General features: G+C 44.8%; 1 protein-coding gene across 1 annotated transcript; it reads right to left on the bottom strand.

Annotated features, from left to right (window-relative positions):
* Nucleotides 1-274: 274 nt before the first annotated feature.
* Nucleotides 275-1417, bottom strand: LOC136536002 (uncharacterized). Its single transcript, XM_066528438.1, has 2 exons — nucleotides 1310-1417; nucleotides 275-1171 (listed from the first exon to the last, which is right to left on the bottom strand). The coding sequence occupies exons 1-2, from the start codon at nucleotides 1415-1417 to the stop codon at nucleotides 275-277; spliced, it is 1005 nt and encodes a 334-aa protein (XP_066384535.1).
* Between the last annotated feature and the right edge of the window lie 14461 nt (nucleotides 1418-15878).

Raw genomic sequence — 15878 nt, forward strand, 5'->3', positions numbered from 1 at the left:
GGTGCTGTAGGGGAGACCTGGTAGCCCGGTGAAGGCGCCTGGAAGGCTGGAGGCGCAGCTCCCCTGTAGAACGCGCCATACTGAGGAGGTGGAGCGCCATAGGTGCCGCCATAGGCACTGGATGCGCCACCAAAGCCGCCATACTGGGGGACAGCACTGAACGCAGGCGGAGATGGAGGGCGCCCGGACTGGTCGTAGGGCCACATCCGTACGGTACCAGCCCATGGGTACGCGAAGGATGGATGGACGCCGGGGGGTGTGCCACCGTGGCCGTCTAAGGGGGCACCACCGTGTCCGCCAGGAGGAGCCTGTTGACCTCCGCGTTCGCGGCGGCGGCGGCGGCCAGTGCGTTGGCCACTGGCGGGTGCAGGAGGGCATGCTGGAGGAGGCGCTCCCGGGCATGGAGGTGCAGGGCCCCAGGGGCCCCAGGGGCCGCAGGGCGCGGTGTCGCAGCGACGAGGGCGGACGGTGGGGACGGTGGACGGGCGTCGATCTCCATCTCCTCCAGCAGAAGGTGTGTCCGGGCCTCCGCGAACGTCGGGAACGGCCTGTGCATCTTGAGGATGGACACCATATGGCGGAACTTGCCGCTGAGGCCGTGGAGGAGCGTGAGCACCATCTGCCGATCCCCGATGGGTTCGCCGAACTCGGCAAGAGAAGCCGCCATCGACTCGAGCTGGCGGCAGTAGTCAGTGATGCTCAGGGACTCCTGTCGGAAGTTGCGGAATTTCGTCTCGAGAAGGAGGGCACGGGACTCCTTCTGGCCGAGGAACTCATCCTCGAGGTAGCACCATGCCCCGCGAGCGGGACCCTGCCGCATCATCAGGGATTGCTGCAGATCGCGGGAGACAGTGTCGTAAATCCACGTCAGGACGCAGCAGTCCGCTTGCACCCATGCCGGGCGCGAGGGGAAGGCCTCATCCTCGAGAACGTGGTAGGTGAGGGCATACTTGCCGAGGACGGTGAGAAACATGCTGCGCCACTTGGTGTAGGTGTTCGCGGCCTGATCGAGGACGACGGGGATGAGGGCCTTGACGTTGACGACGGCGGTGGCCTGCGCCCAGAGAGCCTCGTGGGCGCGCTCATATTCGTCCAGGGCGGCGGCGCGCAGCCTCGGCGCGGGCTTCGGCTTCAGCAGCGAGGCGCTGGTCCTCGGCTGCCTTGGCGGCGGCTATGGCAGCGTCGTCATCAGCCGCCATCAGGAAACGGCAGTGCGGTGAACTGGCAGCTGCGGCACGATCGGACCAGCGACGGCACCCGGTAACGGAGTCACGACGGGCCGGCGATCGGATCGGCTAGGAGTAGGCACAGGCGATGAGATCGGCGATGCTCCCGGCGATGGAGTCAGCGGCGGGCACAGCGATCGGATCAGCGGCTGGCTGGAATTGCGGAAACGGATCGTAACGAATGAAACCATGAAAGTGTATTTGAAATAATATCAATTCAATGAATGTACGTCAGTACATATAGACGCTGGGGTGGCTAATGAGCCAACCGCACAGGCGTGGTACAAGCCACAAAATCTAGGCTGCCTATTATAATTACACATACTATAATTACAATAGGCTAACAATCACGACGGTGCCGCGACCATCACCGTGACGTGAAGCCGGCCTAGCGCCACGGCTTCCCTTGTAGTTGCAGCACCCATCTCGGGCATCCCCCACGCCTCGATGGCCAAGATGGCACCGGCGGACTTCGCCCCCAGCACTGGCCGTAGCCCGGCAGCCGGCCAGTGTCCAGACGGCAAAGGTAATCGACTTCACGACTTGCCTTGCTTAATTCTTTCGGAGTATGCATTTGGTTCAGGTAATCACGTGCTGAGTCGTCGGGTGGTTCCACCAGGTGCTGCAGGTCTTCTTCCCAAGCGCAGCCAATGTCGACGTCAAAGAGGATTTAGCTGGTGAGTTCCGCCAGTTTGCCGTACTGAAGCATAGCAAGGATTGACATGATTGTTCATCATATTTTGGTCCTCATGTGAGTGGATGATTTTTGCTACATAGAGTATTCAATGGATGAATTTTTTATGTCCTCATATTTCGGACTTCATAAAGTTGTGGATGTCTCAATTCGTCGTTCCCCTCGTATCTATAGGAATATATATTTAATTGCTCTCAGTTGTGTCCTCAGAATGAAAGAAGCATATAGAATGTCTGAACTGCATATAGAACAATCAGATAAATTAAGGCTGAATACAGGTAGGAGCAGTTGAATATCTGAAAACATATGTATTTGTCCTCTGACCGTCTGACGAGGGTAGTAGCAGCAGTAGAAAGCCTGAACTCCTACTGGGACTATCACTGCAACTACCAGGTGATGTGTCACATTTGAATATGGAGGGTAGCAATTTTAGAGATGCTGTTGGAGTTGTGTACTTTTATTGAGAGGGATTTATTTTAGAGAATAACTAAATCAACTAAATCAGTAAATTCTGAAACTACGAGCTTACTGCAGAAACAAACAAGGTATTTTGTTTAGCCAAGGTCAAATAACAATTTTCATGTTTATTGGTTACTGCATTTTCCATATTTAGCTGGAGCTCTGGAACTGGAATAAACATAGACCTGTTATTTAATTCATTTTGATTTCAAGATGATGCATTAATCAGCATGTGTGCCCATATGAACCCATATATCTAATTCTTGAAACTGACAACAATAGTAAACCTTGTTGCAGTTTTTGTCTAAACAACACTTCTGTTGAAAAAATGGTGTCTCTTAGTAGAAAGTAATCATCCTATTTCTTTAGTAAGATCTACAGTGAAGATTCCAAGAAAACTAAACTCTTCAGTGAAAAAAATCACTCGATCATGATTTTTAAACCTATCTGAATTCAGTGCTGCTCGTGTGTGTAGGCTCTGCTAAAGCTGGATCGGAGGACAGGAGGGATGCTGCGGTGCCGTGGCTTGACTCGGACATGCTAAACGAGTTGCTTGGCCATGGACGAGGAGGCGGAGCCCGGCATGAACATACCTACTCTCTCCGTCCCATTGAGTTTGTCGCTCGGAAACCGGGATTGTGAGAAGGGCACGGTTTTCCAACGACAAACTCAATGGGACGGAGGGAGTACGTGTTGACTCTCTCACTCTCTGGTGGCCTACATACTGGCCTAGCTAGCTAGGTAGCGCACAATTTATTCATTGGCCACCATTCACACGGTGGTTGGCCAAGGTATTTGAATGCATTTCAGCAATGATTTTTTTTGTCTTCAGTATACAATATATATATGGTGGTGGATATGCTTGCTCCTTCCGATAATTTCAGCAGACAGCAACCTAAAAAATTTGCCACAGGAATACCATTATACAAGTTGACTAAATGTTCACTCACAGGTATCACTAGCGCTGCTGCAACCATTCTACAGCAAGCCTTCAGTTAACCTTGACGGACAAAACAATGGCGAGATATTGATCCTATGGTACCAGAATAAACATGCGAAAATAAGCTCATAATTTCACTTGTGTAGGCTTATATGGATTGTTCTGATTAATGGGGTTACGAATGTCAGAGCTGGTGCATGTGGCAAGGGAAGAGCATGCTATATTATTATGGTGTATGATCTGAGTATTTCACAAATTCTGTAGCCTACTCATGAACAAATGGGTTATGCATGTTGCTACATAAGCTTTTGTATAATTGATAATTCAATCATTTGAAATCTTGTTGTGAAAAGAATGTTATCCTTTTAGTCGTGGGTTGGATTTTGATATGAACATAAATATGATGTTCGTGCTTAGTAGCCAAATCCTGATATAAATACCACTATATTTCTATAAATTCCTACCATCCATTACATGAATTGAGCAGCCAACTCTTGTTGCAAGTACACATTTTATTTCTATTTGAATTTGAATTATTGTCATTCTATTACATGAATTCTCTCAAATGAGCACTATTATTTCCCAAAATTTTCCACATATTTTATTTTTTAATTAATAGACACGTGTGTCGCACGTGCATGTCTGCTAGTATAGATTAAAGAGCACTGATGTAATCTTGCCACACTAACAACCGAAATCGTGCTAAATGTGATTAAAGATTGAAGAAAGTGAAGCAACAAACCGAGAGTTATAAACAAGTTGAAGTTTGAGATATAAGCTCAAACCGAGAGTTAGAAACAGGTTGAAGCTTACCTTTCTGACAACAATTTACCCACTCCTCTATGTCACAACCCTTGCACGTGCTGTCAACACTATCATACTAAAGCAGACATAGGTTCACAGAAATTTGAGCAGCAACTTACACAGCCACTATGGTTGCTGGGAACCACCATGCCTGGACGACAACAGCACCATGGAAAAAATTGCTGAGGGTTTGTGGCAGAACCTCCTAAATTATAGGACCCACATGCACCTGTCACTGTCCAACGACCTCTGACGACTATGCATATGTTCCTAGTAACTTAAGAAGACTGTCGGGTGTCCCCGTGGAACCCCGAATTATCCACGATTTCCGAGCAGGATCCCATTACAGAGTCATTGTAGTATTACAACAGTTTATTCAAATAGATACATCAGAGTAATATAACGGAAGTCTTACAATAACTTAGTTTTACAAACCAGTTGTTTCAAACCTTATAAACTAAGTTCGATTAATATTCCAAACCGTAGTAGTGGAGTGGCATTATAACATAATACAAAACACGCAATTAAACTGCCCTGCCCAAGGGCCACACATTTACTTATCGTCATCGCATTGAACAACAGTCATGCAGCACAATCCAAAACAGATCTGCTCATGAGCCTCACCTGCAACAAGGGTCAACGAACCCTGAGTACAAAAGTACTCAACAAGACTTAACCGAAATAAGAATTAATAAAACACAGGAATGCAGGTTCAGGGATTCAAGGTATGGCTTTAGCAATAATCAAGGTTCTTTTGCGTAAAAGCTCTTTAACAAAATTATTTATAACAACATTTAAATATTTCATAAGATCATATACAAAGCTGACACGATCCGTAATGAGATCATGAAACTTCATATCCAACACCTTCACAAACCTTATTCGAGTTCCAGTTATTAAACTACGATGATGAACAGAGAAGTGAGTCTCCATAACCGAGGAGCAACGACGATTCGAACCGATTATAAACCCAGCTAGGAATTCCAGACCACACGACATATGCAGGTCCCCGACCTACATATACCAACCTACCCTTAGGTCCTCTAAAACAAGAACGGGTCCACGCCACCCGAGAATACAGTACTCCACCAATCCAGCCCATTGCCACGTGGGTACACGCTATTCCCGCCATCTCTCCACTCCCAGTGCACGAGTAGCCATTCTCGTAATAGAATAACCAAGTTAAGGCTTACCGGAGTATGTGGTTAGTACTACAAAGTCTCACCGCACACAGTTCAACAACGGTATGGACCTTAACCAACACAGGCGGAAAGAACCCGCTCACAAGACCTCCATGTCTTGTGGCTCACACACACCGAGTCCGCCCGGTCTAGATTTATTACTTCACATGCTCATATTTCATGATAACATAAGTAACCAAAGATCCATTTAAAACTCGTAGGTGACAGGTAATCACTCGACTAAGCATGACTAAGCATAACTAGTCATTTACGAATAAAACAGGTAATCAAGGTAGATACGGAAAAACAAGGCTGGTAATGCACCAATTAGGTTTCCACTTGACTTCTAATCACTTAATGCAGTACAGGAAAGCAAAAGCGAAATTAATTTGTAAAACACAAGGTAGGGTTGTATGCATCCGGGGCTTGCCTTCGTTGACGGAAAAGTCCGGTTCCTGAGTCGTTCCACAATTATCCAATCCGACCTCAACAGGCGGACCAACTTCTTCTACAGCTTGATTAACTACCACATGTTCACCTTCGTTCACTACACGTAATAACAATGCCATGCTTAACATGATGCGAGATATAAAACATGATGCTTGATGATGGATACAAAATTAACAAGTTGAATACAACTTTCCTTCGCGGTACAGTTGCAAGCCAACAAAACCAACTTACAATTCTACCATTAAGGATCACACAACTAACTATAGAGAGCAAGCACATCAAGCATGACACAAGTTTAACAAGGTCACAAGTATCATAACTTGACCATCAACAAGGGCATAAGCTATACTTAGCAACACATGGAGTAAACAACCACAACTAGCATATGTCTATTCTTAGACTAGAAACAACAGCTTCATGTTTAGATCATAACTAGAGTTATACAAATCCAATAGCCATGCAACAAGACATTCTGGAAAGCTTATGAAATTTTCTACAACTCATCTTTAATCATCTTAGCATGATTCTCAAGTTAACTAAGTCAAATATACCCATTTACAGAAACTGGTCCCCAAATGACAGAGAGCAGCCATTTCTGAAACCCAACTTTAAACAGGCATAACTCACAAACCACAAGGCCAAATACCACCAAATTTTAACAGCAGCTAGATACATGAATTATCTATAACTTTGTTATTAACAAGTTTCTCGAAAAACATCATTATCATGAGGTAATCCAAACAGTCCCAAAAACTGTTCCGAAACGACAATTGCAAGAAAATAATTATTAACTTATGTTGCAAACACATAATTGGGCAAAACCAACTTTACCAATATTTTACACATGACTAAAGAACACCAGAAAGCATGGTGCTCACCTCTAAATAAATTTTCTTAAAGCATTTCTTAATTTATTTAGACATTAAGGTGTATTTATGAACATATACCAAAAATGCACAATAACTTCTACAAAAATTACAGTAGCTCACATATCCTCTCAATAGTCTACTGTACAAATTTCATACCATTTGCATAAGTATAGCTGCCTCTATGAAAAAGACAATTTGCTATTGCAAGAAATCATGTGAGAGCAAGATAAACCAAAAACTCACTCATACTTCATCCAATATTCATGAAATTTTTACCACACATCAACTATCACATGAGTAGCATGCCACAAAATTTTCACTTCATTTGGAGCCCTAGATTTGCAGTTATGGAAAATAACAAATTCAACTAGCATTACAACCTTACTGCACAAATCTATTTTTGCAGCTAAAACTTTAAACTAAAACATGTTATATTATAGATCTACTGCATAGACAATTTTACAAGGATTCCAAAAAGTCCTCATTTGCTATTATACGAATTTCCTATGAATTACTATGAATTTTCAAAGTTCCAGCCGATTTCAAAGCAAACAGGTCCAAACGGCACTATTCACATGAGTCTACGGTTCACAGAAAAGCCCCTCACAAATCTCGAATTTGAAGACGAAGTCCCTGGTCGCGATTTTCAGAACAGAGGACGCCGGAGAGACGCGATTTCTGGCCGGCTGATGCTCGTAGGCGGCAATTGAAGGGGTGGTCGAGCGACGGGGTGGCGAGGCGAGCCTAAGGGTGGTCGCAGCTCGACCGGTCGTGGCCCGTGACGGCCTGGCCACGCGAGCCCGCTGCTCGACGACGGAGTGGCACGGCGGCATGGCTGCTGGTCGCGGCGCGAACGGCGGGCGCGGCCGTTCCAGGTGAGGCGAGGCGTTCAGGCGATGCGCAAGGGAGAGGCGAAGCTTTCTACGCGCTCAATTCGGCCAGAGGACGAGCGGTGGACGTGCTGTGCGCCGGCAAGAGTGGGCGACGGCGACGGCGAACAGAGGGAATGAAAAGGAGGAGAACGGCGACGGCACAAGCTATATATGACGGCCAGGAAGCAAGAGGAAACCACGTAGGAGTCCTCTCCGCGCCAGTGCGACACCGAGGGCGGCCACGGTCGCGCCCAGAAGCTGATCGAAGCACGCCGGCGAGGAGGTGTCGCCCGCGGGTACTGTTCACCGAAATTACAGAACTGCCACTCGCCAAATTTCCCAAATTACTCCTAAATTTTCATAACAACTCAAAAATCTCCAAAAATAAAAGTTGCTCAAAATTTAAAGTTCTACAACTTTGCTTTTATAACCATTCCCTAATTCGGTCTACATTTTGAAATGCAAGTTTGAATTAAAAAGGGAATATTTAAAGAATCACGCCTTTTCAAATTACTTTAAATTTTATAAAACAACTTTGAAAACTCCAAAAACAAACTTTTTACAACTCGACAAGCTCTACACTTTTGCTTTTAGGCTCCACCCAAAAATGTACTTCGATTTTGAATTAGGTTTTCCGGGGTCAAACTTATTACTGGAAATCAGGGTTTTCGGAAATTCAAATCAATACACGATTTCGAACTTGATTCAAATAATACAATTCAACACATACAACATAAAGGTAAACTTGTTTTAGTGTATGCATATCAAAATTCACAAAGCTTCTTAATCACTATTATTGACATTATTTTATGTAACATATAAAACACTTCATAAAATAACATTTGCATACTATAATATAAACATGAAATGCATCAACGACTTGATACTTGATGATTATGCATAATGATGACATGATCACCTTCTTAATTATTTTTTTAACATCCGGGATGTTACAGGGTTCCAATGCCACCACCTGCCTGAGATAGGCATGACAAGAACTTTCAGTGATGCCCCTTTTTCTCACATACTTCATGAACTTACATGTCAAGGAGGTTTTAGTAATGAAGAATTGATTGAGAGGATACGAAAAGGCAGCTGCTTACACGGCCATGAAGCCCACGGCTACATTACTGAGGGTTTTGATGCCATCTTCCATGCAAGGGCAAGACAAATGATGAGAACTTGGGTTGTTCGATCCTAGTATTTGTGATAACTCTATTGCTTTCTTATTAGCACAAGGAATCTCTCCTTCATAATAAAAAAAACATGAGTTGTTTCCGTTAAGGAACAAAAAACAGAACTTTCAGCAAATTTTGAGTGGACAAGATGAATCTCAGAAAGAAATCATAGTTAACAATATACAGAGAGTAAACAGTTGCACCCTATATTAGGCAGTTGGGACAGATCAGGAGTTAGATAATGTGCACTTGCAACAGATGTTTCATTCCCAATAATATATAGAGGGAACAACACTGACATAATCTTGTCGCAAGCATGCAATTCTTCATACAAATTGCAAAGATAATAGTAATTTGGGATATAAGCTCAAACCGAGAGTTAAAAACAGGTTGAAGCTTGCCTTTCTGACAACAATTTATCCACCCCTCTGTGGTCACAACCCTTGCACGTGGTGTCAACACTCAACGTTCAACACTATCATACTAAAGCATACATAAGTTCACAGAAATTTGAGCGGCAACCTACATAGCCACTGAGGATCTCACGGTTGCTAGGAACCACCATGCAAAGATGAACAACAGCACCTTGGAGAAGATCGCTGAGGGTTCCAATGCCACCGCCCGCCGGAGAGAGGCATGACAAGAACTTCAATGATGTCCCTTTTTCTCACAGACTTCATCAAATTACATGTCAAAAGAGGCTTCAGTAACGAAGAATTGATTTGAGATGATAAGAAAAGGTAGCTGCTTACACGGTCATGAAGCCCACGGCAATTGGTGGGAAGCGTCATGCCAAGATGGATTATAGCTCCATGGAAGACATTGCTGAGGGTTCTGATGCCATCCTCCTGGCAAGGGCAGGATAAAAGATGAAAACTTGGGTTGTTCCCGTTATACAAGACGACAAAACTAGAAATTTCAGCAAGGAAACATGGCTTGCAGAAAAATAACAGCGCACCATTTCATCTTCTTCAACTACTCTTCTTCCTCAATGAACCATGCCAGCGCATGAACCAGCGCGCGTCGCTACTATAACTAGTTACGTATCGAAGCACAGGTGATGGACTGATGGCCGGAGCAGTGGCCCCAGACGAAGCAGACCCTTGAGCGCCGAGGTGGCTTGTAGATCTCGACATCCTGAAGGCGAGCACCTGGAAGACGAAGTGGCCCGCCATTTCGCCGTCACCGGCTCTCGGTCTAGGCGGACGGACCTGCGAATGCCCCTGGACTCCTAGAGACGGAGAGGGACTGAGGGAGAGGCCTTCTTTGGGGTTTGGGCACGCGCATGCCCCCTGGTGGTGGTTGGAGAGTGGCAAATTTGCAAAACGCAGGATGGATTTGAGAATCTTCCTAAGAGGCAGTCCGCCTTCTAGCTTGGCTTTGCCGTGCAGGCCTGTGAGCCCACCAGCCAGACCATCTAGCTTTGTCGTACAGGTCCATTAGCCTAGGCCTAAAGAGAAGACACTATAGTTGGGAAAAGTCTAATTTATCTCAAAATCTCTCTTAACTATCGCTTGATTTTTTTTCTCTTAATCTACGAGACCATTTTTTAACCTTCTCAACATCTAAAACCCACTTTGCACTATGAACGGTTTTTATGATGCTTTTGCTGATGTGACATCGTGCGCGGTAAATCTCTAAAAATGCACTAGTTGTATACTTATAACTACATCTACCCATCAAATGTCCCTCGCAGTCATGACCTCTTCTTCCTACACCAAGACAACTTTACCGAGTAAAAAAATATTAGAAAAGAATGGACGGAAATTCCATTCTAACCTCTCATTTCTCTTGCCCGCTAAAATCCAATGGACGAGGTTCTTTGGATCATACCTCACTCGTCCCGTCCCGCGGCTAAGAACCCCCACGCGTGACTCCTCTCCCATAGGCGCCCTCGCCCACGCCCCCACCTCGACTCCTCGGGTTTTCCATAACCCTACACCGTGAAGCGCCACCACCAGTTAGCGTGGGCGCGCCCATCCTCCCGCCGTCCCCCACCCTCTCCTCCAGGTCACATGTGCGGTGGTCAGCATGTTTCCTGTAGACTGGCACCGGCATTTACAAGAAACCAGCTTAGTTAGCTAGCCCTGTTTGTTGGAGTTTTCATTTGCTCCAGTTTTACCACTGTAGCACAATTGTATGATTCGTGTCATAAATGATAGTAATAAACTAGTAAAATGGCCCGTTCAAATAGCATAGATACTTAGTTTTTTCTCATTATAACAAATTAGTTTTTCATACGATAATCTTTTTGCAAATAAATTTCTTTCATGGGCTCCTTGATTTAATTTAAACTATTAGATCACAAAAAATTATAGTGGTGTAGGTTAATTTAAACTGTTAGGTCATAATAAATTCTAGTGGTGTAGGTTAATTTAAACTGTTAGATCACAATTAATCTCATGCCATATTAGGATTGGACTTCATGCTTTAATCTAAGCCGTTGGATCATCGTAAAATCAAATGAAGCAAGTTCTTCTTTAATATTTTTTATCAATAATAATCTCTACAATATATTAGGCATGGATTCTTTGGTTTCATCTAAACCATAAGATAATCATAAAATCCAATGATATAAGTTCTTTTCTTTCTTCAGATTAATATATGGTAACTGTATTTGGCACAGCCTATTTAGTTTAATCTAAGCCGTTAGATCATCATAAAGTTGAACTATGTATTTTTTTCCGATTAATCTCATAATTTCTAGATCCTTTTATTAAACGTGGTGGCTTTTATGAGCATAAACTTTTTTGGCATCTCGGTGAATGTGGTCATTTCTTTCACTAAGATTAGGTAGATAAGGCAAGTGAAACATAACAGTCAATGCAAGTAGCTAGGCTTGCTTGTGTCACTTAGCAGCCTGGGAACGGGGAATATCGTTTCAATTCGTAGAATGGGAACATTATGTAACATCGTTTCGAACACTGCAGGAATGTGATCCACGCCACGGGAACACCGATGGAACATGAGGCCCAAAATGAGAGAGAAAAAAAAGAGAAGAGGCCGCACGAGGAGTTCAGTTATCTATTTTATGTTTATTATTTTAAAACTTTCTAAGTCTTATGTTTAGTGAAAACATAATTAATTCGTTTGTGATATCAATTACCAATTTAATTAGGATCATGTTTATTGTTCCCGGAACACGTTTTATTTACACTTGGTAAGCGTTCCATTAATCGAAGGAACGAGATCGAGCTGTATACTCTCTTCGTCCCATGTACTTAAGAAACAATGTACCATGTACCACATTCCCGCACCACGACCCCCAACATTCCGAGAACTTGGCTGCTATGTTGTGTCACAATCCACCCAACAAATCTGCCCCAACTTTAGTTGTTTGCAGTTTACACTCAAGCTGGAGGCCCCAACTCGTTTGTTCTCTCGTACCCACTCTGCAAGTTGAGCTTCACCTTCAGCAGCAGTAGTTGAGCTGCTTCTCCTCGCCCCAAGCTCCTCTCCCGGTCTTCTAGATTCCAGACCTTCACTAGCTAGCACCTAGCAGTCTCCAGGATTCCAGTATCGCCACACAAGGTATTGCATCGGATTGGTTGCTCGCCTCGGCGACGGCAGCAAAAGTGAGAAAAGGGGCAAAAATTAAATTGGGTGTAGGCTGCACGCCTCCGTGCAGGCCGAATTTCCTGCGGCAGGTGGCTTCTATTCGAGTGGGTCTGTACGGAGGCGCTGGTGCAGGCAGCCTACGCCCAGTTTTTTTTAAAAAGGGTGGGGGATGAGTCGAGGGCGGACACAACGGAATGAGATCTAGCCTGTTCGGTTGGCTGGTTCGTATTATTGCTGGTTCGAAGTATTGTTGATTGGTTTGTGTGAGAGAAAAATACTATTCCGACTGTAAATTTACGATCATTTACAACAAGCCACGTCCAAACGAACAAGCTGATTATCTGCAAGCTGATTGTCTGCAGCTAACAAATACGCCCAATAGTGACCCGAATTCGCTGGTGCATATGGGTTAGGAGAGCCCATACGTTGCAATACAACTGTGGCCTTCATAAAGCCCATAGGACGAGTCGTACAATGAATCCTAAGGTTTGGGCCTCCCTGGGCCCAGAGATCCTTTTCACATGTGTCGGTCGGTTCAAGTGGCATTATCTTGATGGTTAGCGGTTAGGATCACCAGACGTGTGTGATTATGATTTCGTATTGACTTTGGCTGGTCCATTCTCCAAGTTCCATGTAGGTTTGAAAATGTTTGGTGCAAATAGCATCAGTTTGGTAGGAAACGTGTCCCATACTACGTGCTACCGCTACGTGTTCTGTCCTGTGAAGTGAATCTCCTTTAGATCTAGGATACGGTTTGCTTCGGCTATTACGGGCTAACAAGTATGAAAGGATCGAGATAAAAAGGAAGGTAAATTGGACTAATTTTAAAATTTTTTTTTGTAATAATTAAACTATATACTTAACTCATTTCATCCATTTGTGTCTAAAAGTGATCGCTATGATCTGCCGCACAAAGGTTTTGCACCCTAGGTTTCAATTCTACTCTAGCATGACAATTCTAAGAATGTAAATACATGAATTGAATTGCTCAAATATAAATGCTCAAAATAAAGAGAGGGAGAGAAATGCAACGATGTTTTTCTGAGATATCAGAGAGTCGACACTCCCCACTAGTCCTCGTTGGAGCACCCGCGCAAGGGTGTAGCTCTCCCTTAATTTGCGTAAGGATCAAGTGCTCTCTATGGGCTAATTCTTTGACACTCCGTCGCAGTGAATCGCCCATAACCGCTCACACCATGACTTGGGTCATCCACAAGCTCCGTCGGATGATCACCAAGCTTTCAATCATCACTGAGCCATCTAGGTGGTGACGATCACCAAGAGTAACAAGCACGAACTCTCACTTGACCCAACAAAGCATAATGAGAAGAGTGGATGTACACTTGCTACTATCTATGCACTAATGAGGTCCTTAATCTTGGATTAGCAAATCTCAATCACCCTACTAGGCTCTTGCTCTTCCTTGCACACCAAATGGTTTCCTCAGCTGAACAAATGGGCAAGAGAACCTCAATACACGAGATGGAGGGGTATAAATAGCCCCAAGCCAAGAAACTAGCCGTTACCCTCTAAGTCAGCAAAGTTGGGGTCACTAGACAGCAAGGTGGCACAACGCCACCCCCTGTTCGATGCCACCCTGGGCTGGCACCACCACCCCCAGGGAGGTGCACCGCCACCACAGGGACGATGACCAAGCCTCGAAACACCCCTCTCTGGAATAAAACAGTGGTGACACCACCACCCTAGGGGCAGTTAAAAGGTCCTAATGGCTAGAGGGGGGTGAATAGCCTATTAAAAATTCTACAACAATACTTAACAAACCGGTTAGACAATTATGAGACGAAGCGAGTGTTGCGCTAGCCTACTAAAAAGCAGGCCGCCTACCACAATTCTAGTTTATATAGTTTCAATCCACACAATAACTATGACACTATACTAAGTTAGTGTGCTATCAAAGACTAAATAAAGAGCTACACTAATCAAATTAACAAGCTCTCACAGCTAGCTACACTAAAGAGCTTGGTAACTAGTTTGCGATAATATAAAGAGAGTGAGCAAGATGGTTATACCGCCGAGTGGAGTGAACCAATCAATTACAAGAATGAATACCAATGAAGACCAATCACATCGGAATCAAATTATGACACAATGATTTTTTACCGAGGTTTACTTGCTTGCCGACAAGCTAGTCATCGTTGTGGCGATTCACTCACTTGGAGGTTCACGCACTAATTGGTATCACACGCCAAACCCTCAATAGGGTGCCACACAACCAACACAAGATGAGGATCACACAAGCCACGAGCAATTTACTAAAGTACATTTTGGCTCTCCGTCGGGTAAAGATCAAGAACCTCTCACAATCACCACGATCGGAGCTGGAGACAATCACCACCCTCCGCTCGACGATCCTCGCTGCTCTAAGCCATCTAGGTGGCGACAACCACCAAGAGTAACAAGTGAATCCCGTAGCAAAACACGAACACCAAATGTCTCTAGATGCAAACACTCAAGCAATGCACTTAGATTCTCTCCCAATCTCACAAAGATGATGAATCAATGATGGAGATGAGTGAGAAGGCTTTGGCTAAGCTCACAAGGTTGCTATGTCAATGCAGATGGCCAAGAGGGTGAGCTTGAGCCGGCCATGGGGCTTAAATAGAAGCCCCCACAAATAGAGCTGTTGGGCTCCTCACTACACAGAACACAGGCCGATCGGACGCACCGGTCAGATTGACCGAACACTGGACCTCAGTGTCCGGTCGCGTGATGCACGCCACATGTCCCCTCTTTTCAAATACTGAGCACCCGATCCCAACGGTTAAGTGATGATCTAACGCGCTGCTGTAAAGTGACCGGACGCTGGACCTCAGCGTTCGGTCGTTTCCAGTAAACATCTAGAAATGATTTTTCATGACCAGACGCGCCCGGTCATGCTCGGCCGAACACACCCAACGTCCGGTCACACGGCGACTCCTCTATGCACTGCCATGTCAGCGGGACCGGACACAGCTTTCCAGCGTCCGGTCACTAAGTGACCCAGCGTCTGGTCAGAGACCAACGCCAGCGTCTTCGCTGCTTCTACTGACCGGACGCACTGGTCCTTCTAAGACCAGCGCCCGGTCACTTACAGTGACCTCTGTCTTTTCTGTATAGGGCGCCGATGGCACCGTCGGACTGTCTATACTCTACGGGCGGACACTCTGCCGGTGAAGTTCCTAACCCTTGCTCAAATGTGCCAACCACCAAGTGTATCATCTTGTGCACATGTTTTAGCATATTTTCACAAACATTTTCAAGGGTGTTAGCACTCCACTAGATCCCAAATGCATATGCAATGAGTTAGAGCATCTAGTTGCACTTTGATAACCGTATTTCGATATGAGTTTCACCCCTCTTAATAGTACGATTATCGAACCTAAATGTGATCACACTCACTAAGTGTCTCAATCACCAAAATAAAATAGCTCCTACCATTTATACCTTTGCCTTGAGCCTTTTGTTTTTCTTTCTTCTTTTCAAGTCCAAGCACTTGATCATCACCATGGCATCACCATCATCATGTCATGATCTTCATTTGCTTCGCCACTTGGAATGTGCTACCTATTTCATGATCACTTGATAAACTAGGTTAGCACTTAGGGTTTCATCAATTCACCAAAACCAAACTAGAGCTTTCAGCGGTG

The sequence above is a fragment of the Miscanthus floridulus genome, chromosome 2 (genome assembly GCF_019320115.1).
Source record: "Miscanthus floridulus cultivar M001 chromosome 2, ASM1932011v1, whole genome shotgun sequence".
NCBI lineage: Eukaryota > Viridiplantae > Streptophyta > Magnoliopsida > Poales > Poaceae > Miscanthus > Miscanthus floridulus.